Source organism: Fistularia commersonii, chromosome 16 (genome assembly GCF_037954325.1).
Source record: "Fistularia commersonii isolate RoL2024-O1a breed Wild chromosome 16, RoL_Fcom_v1.0, whole genome shotgun sequence".
In the NCBI taxonomy this organism is placed as follows: Eukaryota; Metazoa; Chordata; class Actinopteri; order Syngnathiformes; family Fistulariidae; genus Fistularia; species Fistularia commersonii.
The window spans coordinates 1,162,603-1,182,413 of record NC_141299.1 but is presented as its reverse complement, the minus strand read 5'-3'; the positions used below and the strand labels follow the sequence as shown (position 1 = coordinate 1,182,413).

Here is a 19,811-nt window from a genome sequence, read left to right as displayed (position 1 = left end):
TTCTGGATTCCTCTGCATGCCCAGTCCATGCGGAGAAATTGACAAAAAGCTTACTTTGAGTTTGCACGAGAAGCAGCCGACGCTGGAGAGATAATGCTCCATGAATCACTCCCTGAGCGAATCTTACAAAACAAAAAAAAGACAGTTGTGGAGTCCCAGCATGAGTCATCCACCCCCCCCCCCCCCCCCGGTCTTTTTCGCTCTCCATTTTCCAGGCCCGGCGCCGCGGGATGATGTGCGAGGCCGCTCACCGGCGGGATGACACGCTTGAAGACGTCTTCTGACCACACAGCCCGTCTCAAGGGGAACGACGACGGGACGGAGGCCGGATTCTTCTCCTCAGGGTCGCCCCAGATGAAGGAGGCGAGGAAGAAGAAAAAGTTACGTTTCATCTGCTTTTAACCCAAAGCGGCAAACCCTTGTGTCCTCCCGCCGCCTCCATAAACAAAACACAAACAATAGAAAAGCAAATAGTGGCCCAGTTGAGCATTCTGTTTGACACTTGTTCAACTGCAAGTAATTATCTTTCCCGCTCCCCACAGCGTTGCATATTTGGAGGCCCTGCGGGGAAGGCCGGGGGGTTCGGGATGGGGGGAAAATAAAATTGCAGTTGCATCAGTGCAGTACAATCTGGCATTATCATGCCCGGAACAATCCGCTAATAAAAAAATAATAATCAGGTCTGACACGGAGAAGCAAAGATGGCTGCGGAGCACGATCGTGTTAAAAGAGCTCCTTGAATCACAATCAGAATACTTTATTGATTCCCAAGGGGGGAAATTGATTTTTGTTGAAGGTAGCTTCCGCTACAGAGTCAAGTGGGGAAGAATCTGAATAGAACTCTATTTAAAAATAAAAATAACAGTATCAAAAATAAAATAGAAATAACGAATGGTAAAAATAAAAATAAAAGTAAAGATTAAAACAAATAAATAAAAAGAAAGTTAAGGTATGTAAAAAAATATAAAAAATGTAGAACGTATATACATTTATATTACGTGTAATAAGTAGGGGTTGTTGCACAGCAAAACATTTATTGCAAAGAAGACACTCTTGAGTGTCTGGCACTCAGAGTGAGGAGTAATACAGCCTGATAGCTGCCGGCAGGGATGATTTCCCATGGTGCTTGGTGGTGCGTTGTGGTGGGATCAGTCTGGAGCTGAAAAGAACTCCTAGGTCACATTAAAATGCTGCACGGCGTAACCCCTCATTGTTCCAGCATAGTGCGCTAAACGCTCCTCCGTCGGCTCGCCTTGGGGTTTCGTGGCCTTCTCAGAAATTCACCTCGTAACCGCGAAAGCTTTGAGACTGTGGGGGGGACAAGACGTTCATGCCTTCACACACACACACACACACACATACACACACATGAAGCCCATTACAGTGCGGGAATGAGTTGACACACACAGTGAATCTCTGGTTTGACGTTCCTCGTCACCTCTGGAACACCATCACGTCTCCAATCCAATCCTGGAGATACGAGCACAAAGCGTCCTCTCAAGGCATCAGGAGGACCAGATCTGTGGACACACACACACACACACACACACACACACACACACACACACAAACATCTGCCAGACTACTCAGAAACCGTTGCTGTGGTTGATTCTGCTCCAGTAGGTTTCTCCAGGTCCCTGTTTTCCATGATCACACACACACACACACACACACACTCACACACACACATACACACAGATTGGCTGGTAATTAAACTGGGGGTTGGACAGTAGTAGGTGTGTGGAGGACGCAGGCGGGCCAAACAACGATGCTTTAACCGAGATGGAAAGTTCTCGGGGCGGGTGATGGATGGCAGCGCTAACGTATTTACGGCGGGAAACCGGGGAAATAAGACGAACACGCTTGTGTGTGAAGTCATTTGAGGTTTTGAAGGATGTGTGATAAGATCCGCGGAGAGTTCTGGAAGGCCATCATCACCCTTGTCCCCCTCGTTCTCTTTTATTGAGCGAAACGGCGCTGCCAGCTTCGCAACAAAGAGCCTCCTTGTCCGTGGACGGGGAGGGGAAGAGAAGATGAAGAAGAGGAAGAACAAGAAGAAGAAGAAAGAAGAAGAAGAAGAAGGGCTCGGGAGGGGGGGGGGGTCCACTGTGGAAGTGAGGCGACGTTCTCCACGCATGGTTGCAATTTGAATAATCATATCCACTTCGACTGAGAGTCCATCCGCATTAAGGAGAAGAATAAAACAGCCCGGCGTCAGCAATCCGAGGTCTTCTCATTGGGGAGTCACACACACACACACACCTGTACAAGCAAACACACCTTCACTGACCTGCTGTGCTTCAGAGGAACATCTACATTTTTGACCAAAATAAGTCCAGAGTTAGCTAACGGCTAACTAGGTTCTCAGGGAGAAGATAAAAACGCTCCAAACATCTGATAGTCCATGATTCTCTGCTGGTTTCTATTTGAGAGTGCGCTTTGTTTCTGTGGTCCCTCACTGCCTGTGAGAATGCAGAAGAGGCCTGGAGGAGGCTACTTCCTGGAACCAAACTCCAGCTGGACCCTTCCTCCGAAGTGTTCTGACCAAAAGCATCGATAGATCTGAAGGACGACCTTTTCATCTCCTGTCATGGATGTTGCAAAGATGTGATGATGAGGAGAACAGATATGTAGTTGTATATCCACAGTAGAGACCTGCCAATCTGTCCTTCACACACTCGGGGTGAAGGAGGTGTCGCCGAAGGAGCTTCTGGCCTCTGCAGATGGAACCCGCTCCTCCCGAGACCTTCTGGAGGTACTCTGGGTTACGCTACGTTACATTATAGTATGCCATTTTATTTTTATTTTTTTATGTTATATGTTGTGCCATTTTCTTTTCTTTTCTTTTCTTTTCTTTTCTTTTCTTTTCTTTTCTTGTCTTTTCTTTTCTTTTCTTTTCTTTTCTTTTCTTTTCTTTTACATTATGCAATTTTATTTCATTTAATTTTTTATATTGTTTTATGTAATTGAATTTTGTATTTTATTTCATTCAATGTAAATTTATGTTATGTTATTTTATTTTATGTTATGTTATGTAATTTTGTTTTATTTTATTTATTTTGTTTTAGATTTTTTATTTTATTTTACGTCATGTTATTCCATTTTATTTCATTTAATTTTGCTTTTTATGTTATTGTATTTTTTATTTATTTTAAGGAATGTTATGTAATTTTATTTCATTTTGTTATGTAATTTTATTTTATGTGTTGTTATGTAAATGTATTTTATTCATTTTTTTTCATTTTATTTAACGCCATGATACGTAATGGTATTTTTTTATGTTATGTCATTTTATTTTCTGTCATATTATTTTATTTTATACCATGTTATATTATGTCATTTTTTACATTTATTTTTTCATTCTATTCTATTTCATTTTATATTATGTAATCTTATATCATTTTATTTCATTTTATGAGTGACCCGTTTCCCGTTTTAAAGCGTGTTTGCCGCCTCCTCCCGGTCCCTCGGGGTTGTTTGTCAGAACCCGCTCGTAAGTCATGCGTTTCCCTGTCACCATATTCCCGCCTTTACCGTAAAACTTTATGCTCGGGGGATTCCCAATAAAATCGGGGCGTTTATATTTAAGGTTGTCGCTGATATATTGAGGTTTTCTTCCCTGATTTGAATCCCCTTCAGTCCCAAACCTGCTTTTCCACTTGTTTTCCTGCCGCTTCACCCTGACGGGAGACGAGTGGAGGATTCAGATGTTTGTTTTCTTCTCCAAAACTGAAGGTGTGAAGCTTTTGAGTCCCGAATCTTCTTTTTCTTTCACTCTGACCATCATCTGCCTCCATCAGACCTCCTCCTCTCACTCCTACTTACTTCCTCTCTGGTCTTCCTCAAGACCTCCAACCTCAGCATCCTTCTACCCAGATCTTCTCCATCACAGTGTGACTTCATCTCCAGATGTCCTTCCTAAAAGAGGAACCTCCACATCTTCATGTCTGCTGCCTCCAAGCCTGCTTCCTGTCATCTCGTACCGGCTGAAAACGCGATTGTAAAAAAAAAAGGGTGAAGAAGAACGACGTGCGACATACAATATATATATATATATGTGTGTGTGTGTGTAAATATAGACAATAAGGGAACTTTACTCCATATATATATACAATTCTATATACTATATATATATGTATGTATGTATCTATATAATTTTTTGAAATGTACATATATACATAAGAGGGAACTTTACTCCATATATATATAGCATAATCTTCATATATGTATATATACATATGTAAACAATAAGGGAACTTTATATATATGTACACATAGAAGAAGAATATATATATATGTGTAAATGAAGAGTACTTTACTCAATTTATATGCATCTATATATAATTTATATATATGTATACATATATGATAAGAAGGAACTTTACTCCAGATATACATAGTTATTAAATTATATATATATACACTGTACAAGCTGCATCTGCAATTTGAGTCGCTTATTTAAAGCTGCATTCAACTCGCACATGTCAAAACTGTTGACGTTGCCAACACTGTTTGCATTTCTGTTAACTGTTTACATCGTTTCACTGTTTATTTACAGGTATTTATCAATGATAATCTGGATGCACCACAGACAGCAAAGTTAGAATTTTATTGTACAGGAATGCACCTTCCCAGGCTTAAAGCATGACAATAAACACTCTGAATATTGAATAAAAAAAATAGAGATGTGTGTCTGTATGTATATATATATACACACATATAATTAGAACATAATAACAGATATGAATTTAAAAAACTATAAAAAATAATATTAATATATATCCATCCATCATTTACCGATAATCAGACACTTAGGGTTCGCCACTGTGATTGGATATTGATCAAATACATCCATAGGATTATATTGATACATATTTATATTTTGGTTAAAAGTTTAATTTGACATGTTTTACCCCGCACAAACCCACGCCGAAAACCACGTACTTCACGGTGATTTCCACCTTTAAAATCGACGACGGTATCTTTAGCATATCAGTTAATTTTTCGTCCCTGAACGCGTTCCCTGAACGCACCGCCGCCGCTAGATTATCTCCCACGGTCCGCTCCGGTCTTTGAACGCATCGCCGGTCGTTACGCGCGGCGGACGCGGGGTGGCGACGCGGCGCGCCTCGGGTCCACGCGGTTCCTGTGGCCGCGGGACTTCCAGTGAGGTTTGCAGGAAGGATTGCAAGCAAAGAGAGAGAGAGACAGAGTGAGAGAGAGAGAGAGGGAGAGGGAGGGAGGACCGTGAACGCAGCAGACTGAAGCACCTTCTTCACAAACTCTCATCTTTTCCCCCCTACGGATAAGTTTATGTGCGCGTAAAAGTAAGAGACAAATATATATATTTTTTTCACAAGCAGTGGAAAAGAAGATTTTTTTTTTGTCATTTTCCCCCCCCACCTCCGGAGGAGCTGGGAGCGCGGTGGATGTCCGCAGCGGCGCGGCGGCAGGAATGTATCCGAGTTTGGTAGCGGCGAGGCGGCGTCCGGCCTGCGTCCTGTGGACCGTCCTGCTCCTCCAAGGTGTCCGAGACCTGAGCGCGTCCGGTGAGTCCACACACACACACACACACACACACACGCACACACACACACACACACACACACACACACACACACACACTCACACACACATACACACGCGTAAAGCCCTCTCCCATCCATGCGTAAAAGGATGGACAGGACCTCCATGATCAAGCGTTTTGTGTTTGTCTGTCTGTTTGCTGAGAAGCTCTGGTATCATCTCGCCTTCTCCATGTCTGTTTGCCGTCCACACGCCTCCACTCCCTCCCACCCCCACCCGTGATCTTTGGATTTGGCCCCATTGTCATGCTGAGGGCCCCCTCCCCGACCCTCAATGAGAGGCTCTCAGCTGGGCAGCCACCAACCCTCTCCAGCAATTAAAGCTCATTTAAAGATAAAGGAAACCTAAATTGTAATCTAGAAGGCAAACAGCGGCTGGATTTGACGTTGGCGGTGAAGGAAATGCGATAAGGGCCACATGGAGGCCCTTGGAAGGCTGTGCGTTCTAAGCTGGACCTGTTGGGAAGAACAATAGGAGGTTTTCAGTCCAGGTTAGAAGCAGTTGAGTTGTTTTGACGTTGCTCCGGTTCCTTGATGAGCAGTTCTGATCTTCCTCCCTCCCTGGAAGAAGAGACGTAAATCATCTCGGGGCTTCTCGTGGCTGTCTGTCCTTCTGTTCTTCTCACTTTGACCAAGCCTCCTCCTCCCGGGCCAAGATGTTGGGCGAGACCTTCTGAGGTGGCCGATTGGCTGCTAACGGAAGCGAAGTCGGCCGTGTTTCTGGAAGACGTCCGGAAACCTCCCGGAGAAGGTTCGGACCAGCGGTGAGGGCCGAGATGGAGCTGTGGAGCTGAAAAACATGAGATCTCCGGGAGGCAGAGGAGATACAACCGACGTATGAGAGGGAGAGCGGTTGTACAGCCGAACCTCGGCTTACGATTTTAATTCGTCTTTGACTTCGTTCCCGAACCGAAATGCTGGCGAACCCTAACAATGTTTCCCCGTTTGAAATCCATGCAAACCCTGTTGATCCGTCCTTTAGCCCCAAAAACAAACTGTGCTTTCTGAATCCTTTATTCGTGGCAAAAATACAAAAAGGAATTGAAGCGACCCTGATTGCTGTGTTTCTGCTGTTCTTTCTCCTCTTGCTAGCAGTTGTACTCGCCGTTTCCTTTGCTAAATCAGCAAAAGTCAGGCATTCTTTTATTTAAGACCTGCGCTTACGCTATCTCCAGCTAGCCGTCTGCTATGAATCCAAACTAACAATAGCTTTGCTTTGTTAATGAATTTACCCCCTTAGCCACATTAGCCGTCTTTATCGCGTCTTTGTCCTTCAGGATGGTACTTATGGTTGGCTTAGCTGTGTTGTCATGGTCGGAGAAATCTGCAACCCCAACACCGCTCTCACCTTTAGCTATTATTTCCTTCTTTGGATCGATTGTAATTCTAAACTTCTTAGCACCACTAGCGATAGCGGTTTTGTGGGAGCCATCATGGGGGATAACCTACTGAAAAAAAAGTACATAAGAGTGGATATATATAAGAGTAGAACCCAACGCTAAAAGATGTAAACAACGCGGAGTAGCACGACCACCGCTAAGCTACGACACAGAAAGCCTGTGAGTTTGTTTGTTGTGTGTTGGTGCACCGAAGCTTGATAGCAACTCCAGAGAGCAGCGAGTGCGAGGCCGGTGGGTTGCGGAGGTGGATAATGGGTTTGTGTTTCCCCGGTGACGTGGAGACCTGTGTTTACATGTTCTCCTGGAGGTGCTGGGGTTCCTCACCCGCCTCTCCATTTGTATCGTGATCTCATCCGCGCTCAGCCTCCTCTCAGCGGCTTCACAAGTCGGTTTCTCGGTGGAATTCCGATGTGTCTTGGCCTCCGCCCGGCGCCGTTCCGTCCCCTGAAGCCGCGTGGTAATAATCCACGACACGCTCGTAAAAACAAATCGACAGCAGCGTTTTCCGACTCCGTTCCTGACCCGGGGCAGAGAAGGTCCTCTCAGAGGTCCGTTTGGAATGGGCTCTTGCTTTTTAAGACACTCGGGGAGGCGATAAAGCTCATCCGGGTTTTCATGGCGGGATGAAAGTCGCTTGGACCTCGAGACCAGCAGGAGTCTGCTCTCCATGCTGCTGAGGAGGACATCTGAACTGCTTCATGTCCTCTGCATCCAGACCGGAGGAGATGGAGGCGTCAGCAACTGGATCTGCACAAACCTGCCTCTTTCTGGAGTCACTTGTGATCGGTCGATCTTCTCGGTGCAGCCTCCTCTATTGCGATGTTCAAAAGTCAACCCTTTGTTTGGAGCTTCCACCTCAGCCAGAGGGTCCTTTCCTGTGTGGAGTCTCCATGTCTATGTGGGGTCCCTCACAAAGTCCAAGCACATTGTCCAGAGGTGTGAATGGTTGGATGTGTCTATAAGTGGCCCTGCGATTGGTCCAGGGTGAACCCCCGTTTTCGTACAATCACAGCTGAGATGCTGAGCTATGACCCTGACTGCAGAATAAGCGCTGCAGGTAATGATGAATGAATGAATGAATGAATGAATGAATGAATTTTGGGGGATAATAAGTTGATACCTTCCATCGTCTCACCCCTGAACCAGAAACCCGCCAGCTTTCCCTCCGTGGATCCAGATCCACCCCAGAAGTCATTTTTCCCGGAGCTCCATTTATCCATATTGATTATCGCGGAATTCCCGAGTCATGAAGTTTCCTCCCCACGTGTCGCCGGGCGGCACGCTTGCTTTCCATGAGGCGGCGGGCTGGAATGTCCGGGTGATGTGTCGTCAGCGCTCGGTCGGCAGAGGAATCCTGGCGAGGCCGTCGCGGATCCCAGCCTCTCGGATGCTCGCCGTCGCAGCGGGAACTGCAAATTTCCTGTATTTACATAACGCAGGCAGAGGAGCGGGCTTGATTGCCTCAAATCGGCCTCACGTTTATTTTTCGGCGGTCGGTGATTCTCGGAGGAGCGGGAGTTTTAATCAGGCGTCTAAAACTAACCCCCCGTTTGCTGGAGAGGTTTTGATAAAGTTCCTACCAAACCTTACTGTAGCCAAGCGTGAAAAACTCCTTTCCTGCAATTTCACTGTCTGCACAGGAGGTCAGTGTGTGTGTGTGTGTGTGTGTGTGTGTGTGTGTGTGTGTGTGTGTGTGTGTTGGGGAGGCCTCGGTTTTTTCGGGGAAACGCGCCACCGGATTAAGGGGAGGGAAAAAAAAGGAAAGCGGACGATGTGGTGGCACTGGTATGGTTTTACCAGCAGGGCGGGCCGGACGGGGCCGAGGGCGCTCAGCGCCATTTTAGCTCTGAGCAAAAACGAGGAGACGGATTTTCTCTGTTTTATGTCCAGACGCACCGCCGCTCCACACAGGCTGTTGATTCCTCACCGCCGCCGTCTGGAAGACAAATCACACCAGCCGCATTACACAAAAAATAAGGAAACCGCACGTAACGCGGGCGAGGTGACTCTTTCCTCTGCCGTTTTAAGGGGTGTCCTGCAACGCGGGGTTCCCAAACTGAGTTTCTAAACTTCCTGCGTGTCGGCTCGAATACGCAGAGATATTTTATCGGCAAAAGGATGAATTACCGGTCACTTTCTTCCCGTTTTTTAAATACTCGGGATTCGTTTTGTGCCTCTTGTTATGTGTACTCTGTGACTTCCTGTTGTATCACTGCTTGGACTTTATATAGATGGGTATATAATTTAAAGCTTTTGCAATGTGCTGCTTCTACATATCATCCACTTCCCGCTGGATGAATTCTCCTTCCAAGTCGTTTCTTACAAGGGCGACACGGCGGTGCAGCGGTTAGCGCTTCCACATCTCAGCCAGAGGGTCGCTAGTTGGATTCCCACAGGAGGCATTCCTATGTGGCGTCTCCATGTGTCTGCGTGGGTTCCTCCCACTGTCCAAACACATGCAGGACGTTCACTGGAGACCCAAATGACAGAGTGAATGGTTGTTTGTCTATATGGCGTGTGAATGAGAGGGTGAATGGCCGAATTTCTCTCAAGGACGAGTGAATGAGAGGATGAATGGTCCTATGCCCATATGTGCTGTGTGAATGAGAGGATGAGTGGTCGTATGCCCATATATGGTGTTTGATTGAAAGGGTGAATTGTTGTATGTCTCTAATGTACAAGTGAATGAGAGGGTGAATGGCTGAATTTCTCTCAAGGATGATGAATGAGAGGATGAATGGTCCTATGCCCGTATATGGTGTTTGAATGAAAGGGTGAATTGTTTAATATCTCTAATGTACAAGTGAATGAGAGGGTGAATGGCTATATGTCCGTCTATGGGGAATGAATGAGAGGGTGAATGCTGAATTTCTCTACAAGACAAGTGAATGAGAGGGTGAATGGTCGTATGGCTCTGGTCCGAAGTGAACCCTGCCTCTCGCCCAGTGACAGGAGGTAAATAATGAATGAATGAATTAATATTTTTGAACATTGTTGACCTCCACCTCCTTCCATTGAGCTCACACCTCCACACCATCCGCTGGACCTCCAGTCCCCTCCTGTCACTGCGCAGATGTTTGCAACCTCCCAGTGTTTGGTTGATGTCCAGGCCATATGACCTCACACACACACACACACACACACACACTCCCTGTCTGTGGAGAAGCTCCTTCACTTGTCCGGCTGTATGACAGCAGCTCTTGGCGAGAGCCGATAGCTGAGGAGCCGCGGCTCCGTCCTGGAGTCTGGATGGAGGAGATCCAAGGGGCCCCGGCGGGCTTGGCGGGGCCGGAGGGGCCCCGTCAGCGCACACATTCCTGACGTGAAGTCGAGGAGGGCTGACATTTAGGCTCCCCGCTTCATTCCTTCCGGCCCTTTTCAACAAAAAAATGAAGCGGTTATCGATCATTTTTAGGAATAAATACCTTCTGGCAGTTGGGCGCCTCTGGATTGATCCAGGAAGCCCGGAGATAGAAGGACAGAGGATTGTATTCAAGTCACGTGGTTGTGATTGTGTCTTAGTAATTTCTTAAAGTATTTCGTCATGATAGCGGCTGAGCAGAGCAGAGCAGGACTGCAGACGAACCACGTCTGATCTGATGCATCCATGGAAATGGAGATGTGGCTCTTTTGGTTTCTTCTCGGTGTCAGTCCAGCCTTGTGGTTTCCACCTGCTCCTTGACCACAACTACTACTCTTATGACTGCTAAGAGTACCTCATTCGAAATACTTTTGTTGATCTTCCTATTAAGTCCACTATCAGCAAATGTTCACTGTTCCTTATTTGTTTCAGAAAATGTCCTACCGATGTGTCAAACACACACACACACACACACACACAGACACACACACGTCCGCGCGTGCAGACACACACACGGAGTGTATTGCATGTGCTGTGTCACCGATGCAGGACAGAGATGATGACCCCTATAACCCGTGCATCCTGCATGTCGTCCGTGTTTGTGCAGGACGCGGAGAGGTGTGTGTGTGTGTTTGTGTGTGTGTGTGTGTGCGCGCGCTTTGTCCTTTAATTGCAATCAGTGGCACAGAAGCTGTAATCTCACCGTCGCACTCAGAGGAATTCTGCCGTTTGAAGATTAGTTTCTCCAAATGAGATTCAAACAAAAGCAGAGTAATGTGTGTGTGTGTGTGTGTGTGTGTGTGTGTGTGTGTGTGTGTGTGTGTGTGTGTGTGCGCACGTGCGTGCACAAGTGTGTGTGTGTGCATAATCCATGATGCTTGCTCATTTGCCGGTGTGTCTTCTCACGTGGAGAAGTTCAAGTTCTCCCACTCCTCCTCCTCTCAGTCCGTCTCGCTCCAGCGGAGTGTGTGTGTGTGTGTGCGTGTGTTTGATGGGGGTCTCCTTCTTCACCGACACGCTTCAGAGCTTCTGTGCACGTGATCTTTTCCTGTTGTCTCTCTTTCGTTCCTGTCATCCCTAAAAACAAATAATACTCATAAAATGCAAATAAAATAACTGGCAGTACTTTACAGTTATACTTCATTATACTACACTGTACATTATCAGGGGTTTACTGAAGCTGATGTCCAATTCGGGGGTAGGTGTGATATGTTTCTCCAGGCGGGGCTGGTCATTGTCCTGGCCAATCAGCCATTGGTACAGAAGCTGGAAAAAGGCATAAGCCGTTGTGTTTTGGGGCGAAACTGTGATTTTACGTTGCCCACTGGGACTCGGGAGAAACTTCCCAGGCTGTAGATCCTCAGAGAACGCCTCTCATTCATGTCATAGAGGCATATAAACGTTCACCGAGACATTTTATTATGTCCAGTGAAGGTCCTTTGTGTTTTTGTACTCATGGAGGAACCCATCTTTCTATGGAGAGGGAGTGATGCTTAGCGCCAGTGTGCGGCTAAGCATCAAGCTAAATGTTTTGGGGGATTTCTTGCGAATTTTTGTGTTAATTCTTATGGCCCGATTCATGAAGACGGGGCTTGACTGACCTCCAACCAGTGGAGGAAGAAGAAGAAGGCGCTCGCTCAAGCCAACTTCTACAGACAACGTCTCGTCTTACATGCTTTGGAACAAGGAGGAGGAGGAGGCCATTAAACAAACAAACAGCATAAACCCTCCAAAATCCAACACAGACCGACCCGCTGCTGATTCACTCAGTCCTCCAACCCCAGAAAAACCTCTTGTCAGTCACTCTTTGCATTCAGAAGAATATCTAAGGTCCCAGAAGCTGATCGGGCTCTTTTGCTTCTTGCGCCGACTTGTAGCCTCACGTCCACTGCGCGCCACGATCTGTAAATCCACTTTGGTGGAACGGTTTCACCATAGTGCTCAGACTTGTTTACGTGTCTGTGTGAGTGCATGTGTGTGCACGTGTGTGTGTGTATGTGTGTGTGTGCTTGTATCCTAGCTGCCTGGCCGGACACAGCAGTGACCTTTGACTGTCCACATGTGCTACCTGCAGGGTCTCCTCATAAGCCTCCCGCCATGTTCAAAAAAAAAATCTCAACATCTGTGAGAGCAGTTAGCGAAGCGTCAGCGTGGAGGAATCCGTCTTGGTATCTTCTCCACTTCTGGAGTTCAGCTCCAACCCTGCCATCGAAGCCCCCCGGGGACCAGTCCGGACGCCACCAGACCAGGAATTCATGCATTTATCCCGTGGGATACCCAATGCTGTTCCCAATCCTTTCCCTCTCTGAGGGGAAAAAAAAAGAGTGCTGAGGGGAAAATTGAGTTAAATCAGCCTCCCTGTTTTTCATATATCCACTTTGAACAGTTATTTAATTTCCCGGTAGATGTTTATCAAAGCTGACACGGACTTGGAGCCGACCCGGGTTTGAGTTTACTCGCCGGTGCGGTCGTGTCCCACATGCCAACAGTCGTCTCGCACCTCGCTCTTGTTTCCCCGTCTCTCTCTCTCTCTGAAAGCATTGATTTCAACGGGGCAGGAAATGAAACGGCGTTACCCTGCAGCTCCCCGAGAGGGTGAAGGGGAAGAGGAAGGGGTGGAAAAAAAAATTGGTTTGGGGGGATGAAAGACAGAATAGAATATTCCTTAATCGTGGGGATGTTTCAACCACTCATAGCAGAAAGTGAATAGTGCAAGAAACAGTTATCATAACAATATATACTGCTCCAAAAAATAATGTAACTCCAAGTCAATCACACTTGTGTGAAATCAAACTGTCGACTTCGGAAGCAGCACTGAATCATTTGGACTTTACATCCCAGTAGGATCAGCTTGTAGTGTGTTTTTCCACGTTAAAATCCAAAACCAGACCTCCATGGGTTCATACATGTGATTTCCATTGATCATTTTTGTGTGATTTTGTGGTCAGCACATTCAACTATGTAATAGAGCAAAGTATTTCATAAGAATATATCATTCATCACACTGAGGATGTGTTATTTTAGTGTTCCGTTCATATTTTTTTGAGCATTGTATAAAATCAGCATAGAATAAATTGCTATGAAACAATATATAAACCGCATAAATGTGCACAAGTGGAAGCAAACAACAGCAATACTTGCAGCGGTATCAGTGCAGGAAGAGCACCGATGGTGAATGAACGGACACATGATAAGATAAGATTTCCCACAGGGAAAAATCTTTTGTCACAGCAGTGTAACTATTATAGTAACAATAAATATGAATAGACAATTAAAGTATAGCAAAAGACATCCACAAATAAATAGACAACAACAATAACATCAAGGATAGGAAAAAAAAGAAAGGAAAAAAACAGCAAGGGTGAGAATAGAAAACCAAAACAATAACAAGGATAAGAACATAAACGGAATGACAATAGCAGCGACAGAAATAAACAGGATGCGGATAGACGATGAATGAATGCATAAATGAATGAATGAAAGTGTGCTGAGAGCAGAGCTGAGTGTTAAGTAGTCGAAAAGCAGCTGCGAAACCTCGCCTCCACACACTCGGGGTGAAGGAGTGTGTTGCTACTCTGTGCCGCCGTGATGTTCTGCATGTAGCGGGAGGCGTTGCTCATCGGAGATGATAGCTTAGCTACTGTTCGATGGACGCCAGGAGGGTCGTGGATGGAGTAGAGGGCCGAAATGTCCGTATTTTCCTTTCCTTGACTGACAGCGGGCTTAAAGCAGCTCGCAGCCGGCGACATCAGTCGGAGCGGCGAAGGCTCCCCGCCCCTCCATCAGAAGGCAATGATCTTCTCCTCCAAAGGGGCCTGAGTAAGAGGCTTAGGCCCGCGTGATCCCACCGCCTGTTTGCTTAACCTCTGCGTGGCAAAGCTACGCCCGCGAGAGCTCATTACCTCTTTGTCTCCTCCGAACCCCCTCCCGTTCATGCGCGTCGAGGATTCCTTAAAATCCAAAAGTAACCGTTTGTCGTTTCAACGCCGAAGGAACTGGCAGAGCGGAAAAGCAGCTGAGATACTCAAAAAAAGGAGCGCAGAACCCGTCGCCGCTCCCAAACGGCATCTTTTGGGAAGTTTTCAACTGTTCCTGGAAATAGAAGCAGCCCGGGGGTCCGACCGGGGGTGGGATTCCCCAGAAAAAGCAGCGGAGCTCATTATTCCCGATCTGCTTGGTTGAACGGCTGATTGGAAACGGGCCGTTGGTCATTCCAGAGTGAGACGGGCGCCTTCAGCAGCGATTCTTAACTTTTCGGGCGACGGTCCAAACAAATGTGGATTCTGTCTGTGTACGAATATCTCGCGAAGAGAAGCCATGGACGGCTTCCTTCCAAGACGCTTAATAAGCATTTAAATGAGATAAAGTGGAACAGCAATGAGATGTTTCACAGCAAACGCTCAGCAGTCCCTCTGGTCGTTGCGGTCTTCCATCTTCTCATCCCAGAAGTTGGAAGGGGTGCAACAAGTGTTCCTTCACCCGTAGAGCTAATGCTACTATATAGGCATGCATGCTAATGCTAATGCTCATGCTCTATGGTGTACTTTTTTTTTTCTTTGCACCAAGCATGTGTACACACAGGAAATATGAAATGCACACCCTCAAAGAGAAACCATGGAAATATATGTAACAGGGACGATAAGAAAGATAATAAGATAAATGAAAGTCAACTGAAAGCTAAATATGACAAAACGTATGTGGCACTTGGATTCACTGTGATTACAGTGGGAAAACCGGTATGTTTACTGTGTTAGCCCAATAAATGAGGGCGTCATTGAAAAAAATGACACCCTGATTAAAACCCATAAGTGAGTATTTTCAGTGAAAATGTGCTGAATATTGCTAACAATCATCTCGCTTTGCGAAAGCTACTTCAGTAAACCAGCCAGGACTGTTATGTTAATGAATGGTAATAGAGTGTCCCGTCACATTTTGCGGGACTTACGCGGGAAAGTGTATTTCCGCTAAGTTGAGACGTGATCATTTTGATGGTATTTACATTCGCCTGCGCCTTCTGCTTTCCTGGTGTTTTTCTCCTTCAGAAACACGATTCTAGGCAGTTGATGCCTCTCCTTTTTTTCCTCTGGTTTTATAAACTGCCGCTGCCATCAAGCTACAAAAGCCGTCCAACCATCTGTATCGTCGCCCTCGATCTTGCGACATATTTTGCAGGTCATTTGTCATAGCTGCAAGTCCTTGGAGCGTGAGACCGTTTTCTTCAATTTCTTCCTCTTCTTGACACTTCTCTTCCTCTTCCCTCGATGTCACCTGGAGTCATGTCGGACAAGCCATCTCCTCCATGTTTTTGTTCAGTGAATGTTGGTCAAAGTTGTACTGAATAGGTTGTTAAGTGAGGAGAAAGAAGGAAAAATCGCGAGAACTGAATTACAAAAAAAATCTGAGAAGTAGCGAGAGTCCACCGTACTATCCTGGTCACTGCTCAGATGTTCTCTTGGGACAAACCTTTACCAACCTCCTGCAAACTGATATCAATCCACAATCAAGTGTATTACGCCTCTCACACTTTTTTATGGTACAATAAACACTGTTGGATAATTGTAACATACAATAAACATTGAAATACAATAAAAATGTTACAAATCATATTAAATGTAAAGTAAATCAAAATTATTCATGGATAGATATCAAATTTTATATTTATTGATATCTGTATTTATTTACGTATATATTTATATTTTTATTTTCTACAGTACTCACCATTGAAAATACTTGAATGATGGTAAATTTGCTGTGCAGCAAATTTGCTGCGAAACATCGTTATAGACAGTTGCCGCCTCTTGCTTTTATTTTTCTGGTTGAAAATAGGAAAGCAAAGGAGATTTCTTATTTTATAAAATGCTTGCAAAGCATTGAAATAACGTCTAAAAAAACAAGAAGTCTTTTTATTCACTAGACTATCCATTCATTTGGCCGCAGGTGATGCATTGCTCCAGTAATTGCCACTTTATGCACATGTTTATGCAGATTATATATTGTTCATATCTCTTTTTCGTTTTTATGCATTGTATTTTTCTCAGATTTCTTTTGATTTTTTTTTTTATAAAATTAGTTTAAGTTTTATTTAGCCTACAATATGATTAATTTTCTTCACAAAAAAATGTTCAAATACTGCCAAAATAATGATACCAAAAATGAAATGTGGAAACAGTAAATAACTGTAAAGTTATTCTTTGTTGCAAGTTGACTTACATTTCTTTCTTTGTTGTGCAGACGTGCACATAGAACAATTTTAGAGATAAATACAGTTTATTGTTACAGCTGAGAGCGGTGGTGGGTGGGCGTGAAATGTTTTCTTCTTTCTTAACAGAAAATAATTAAGAAGCACAGCGTTAGCAGCTAAGCTCGGGGAAGGTTCAGAGGTTCATCACCGGTGTGTTCAACGCCCCGTAAACTGTCCTCCGCGCTTAATTGCCACAAATAACCTCCTTCGCGAGCGTCGGGAGTCTGTAAAACATGGCCGCAGACGTGTTTGGGACAAAATGACGTCGATGCATATCCGCTGCAAACACAGCAAAACCATCACCAGCAAGCGACTAACACATTGCTACGGACGTGTTGCACGGAGGCGCCCCCGACGCCGGTGGTCCTGGAACGCCACCAGAGATCAGCCGGCTGCCCCGTAATGTGAAAGCAATTAGCAGCCTGCAGTTTTATGCGGTGATAATACGCGTGGAATGACAAAAGGGGGGGAAACGGGCGTCCGCGGCGCGTCTCCTCAAGGTCCACTCTGTCCGAGAACGGGGAGAAAACAGCGTATAGAAGAAAATATGAAATAGGAAACATTCCTCCAGGCTTCTAAGGTATAATTTCGCCGGGGTTTAGAGTTGAACGCTGGATGTAAATGGGCTTCCAGTGAGTTAAATCCAGATTTATTCAGCAACCCTTTGATGTCTTCACCCTCCGTTTACTTCATCTGACATTAATTTTAATGAGACGGACATTCCCCCTGATAGAGATCTGCCGCTGACTTATGCTGGAATGCAGTAAATCATTGCCACACACACACATTCGCATTGGGATGGATTGGGTTCCCTTGGAGTGTGAGATTTTATGTGTGTGTGTGTGTTTACAGTGTGTGAGCAGGGTGCGTGCCCTCTGTCACATCTGGCAGCCTGTGGTATTTTTTCATGAACTGCTAAATGAGGGGAAAACACTCCCAGCTGCCCTCTGGAAGACTCACCTGGTGCAGAACCGCCGCGATTCCTCGTTTCTCAGAGACATTGCAAAGCGCGCAAACACAAACACGCACACACGGAAAAGAGGCGATTCACCGAGCAACCTGTTTACATTCTTTGGCACGCACGTGCAGAAGGATGCACATTTGTGAGAAGTCGGTGGTCGTTTGGGCTTCTTGTGCAGGGTGTAAAAGTGGAGATCATGTGGTCAGAGGACGTGCACGCTGCACGTCCTGCTCACGAGGATGAACCCAGAGTCGTGCTTTTCCGTGAAACGCCTCCATCGAATCCATTCAGAAACGAAAGCGTGAAAATGCAGCCTCGCAGGTGGCCGTCTGCAGCCGCTTTGAGCTGAAAGCGGAATGGGACAGTTCAGCTTTCGGTAAAAAATCAGCTTTATTAGCGATTTCTCCACGTGTTGAAAAGGGCTGCACACCACAATTGCTCCAAAAAGATGATTTTACATGGAACACAAAAGACTTATTCTCACATGAGCTACGTTTCGAGCGATACATCGGATATTCCTCAGAAATAGAATCAATTTTATTGTCATCTCACATGTAAGGATACAGAGTAACGAAATGCGGTTAGCATTCAGTCAGAAGTGCGAAAAGCAGAAGTGCATATGTACAGAATGTGCAGTGTTTACAGAATAAATGCAATTTTTTTGTGTTTTTTAAACAACAGAGAACCCGCATCGCCAAGCACCGTAAGAAATCAGATGACCTCCAGCCCTGGAGCGGTACATTTCAAGGGAGCGAAACTTAATGTCTTGACCTTGAAATGTCCAGAGATAGAGGTCGTAAAGTGAGGATGATCTAAACCCCATCCTTCTAAAACAGGAGTTGTTCTGGATAAACATCTAGACACACCAGCGCCACAAGGATTAAATGAAGAATTTGATATTAAACCTTGTCTGTAGGTATGTCCGCGTGTTGTCCATATGGGATTATCCATTACATATTTTAGTGCTGTCTTTATTTGCTATGTTGATCTGATTCCCCATGTAAATGTTCAATGCTATAGAGAGAAAAAAAAGTAAAACATTGTGTAAAAAAATATAAAAAATAATGTTATAAAGCATTAGTTTCTCACGTTGACTCTTGAAAAGTAGTGAAGATAATGTAATAATGTTAAAATGTTAAAATGAAACTATACATCCAACAAGAGGCGCGCAAAAAAACACAAAATGATCATTTTCTTTAAAAATGACGCTACAATAACAGGTTTGTTCACACACATCTGAAGAAGAGCCTGTGTATTGCTCGAAACGTCATACATGCGAGAATAAGTTTTTTGTGTTATATGTAAAATATATTTTTTCTTTTTGGAGCGTTTTTGGTGTGCGGATATTTTCAAAACTCCACATAGTCAGCTTTTTTTTTGATCCATTACCCATCCCCAATTGCGTTGCAGATATGTGCAGATTTTCTTTTTTCGTTCGATTTCTCCACCTGTACCAGACAGACAGAGGAATTGAGAAGATTTTTCTTGCGATCCCACGGCATTAAAATGCCCAAAAACAAGATATGAAGGAAAATAATCACGTGCACAGCAGATAAGAGGATTAAAAAAAATGTAAATAAAAATTGCTGCTAAAAATGCAGTGTATTTGGAGAAAAAAAATGGCGCCGATCCAGTTTCGTCAACAACATTCATGGACGAAGGGTTTTACGAAAACACGCGGGAAAGGAAAAAATAACCGGCTCCGTGCCCTCAGACGGCGAGATTAGGAGAGCGCAGGAAAAGTCATTTTCACCTTGGCCCCCGTGAGAAGAGCCCACATATTTCGGCTATCTGAGCGGAGTCGGGAGATATCAGCCTCGGGAGCTGAAAAGCAGCTTTTTGTCTCGGGCGGCCGCTGAGCCGCTCATAAAGCATACAACGCGACTCAAAACACATGGCGGAGAGAGAGAGAGGAGGAAGGGGAGGGAAAAACCAACAAGATGAAAGGCTTGAAATGTAAAGCAAACAAGTGGAGTTAGTCCCAGCGACAGAACAAACACAGGGAGCCGCGCGGCAAATATCCGTGCAGTTTTGACTTCCTGCGGTGACCAGCGGTGACCTTGGCCGGAGAGACGGAGCTGCAGGGGAGCTTCTCTGAGGAGGATCCCAGCGCGGCCATGACATGCTGTCCGCTTCCTGTCTTCCACTCGGAGAATAACGGGCCCGGTGTCTAGACGTGGGAGGATCGGCGAGCGGATTCTGGTTTCCCGGACGGTCCCGCCTCACCTGAGCTGCACATCTTCATCGCTGTCGGACCCTCCTG

General features: G+C 45.3%; 1 protein-coding gene across 1 annotated transcript in view; it reads left to right on the top strand.

The window, feature by feature from the left end:
* The first annotated feature begins 5,201 nt into the window (after positions 1-5,201).
* Positions 5,202-19,811, top strand: part of ror1 (receptor tyrosine kinase-like orphan receptor 1) — a 143,746-nt gene continuing 129,136 nt past the window's right edge. The window contains exon 1 of the mRNA XM_086162370.1: positions 5,202-5,549. Coding sequence (XP_086018496.1) covers positions 5,456-5,549 — 94 coding nt within the window. The 5' untranslated portion in view covers positions 5,202-5,455. The remainder of the gene's footprint in view (positions 5,550-19,811) is intronic.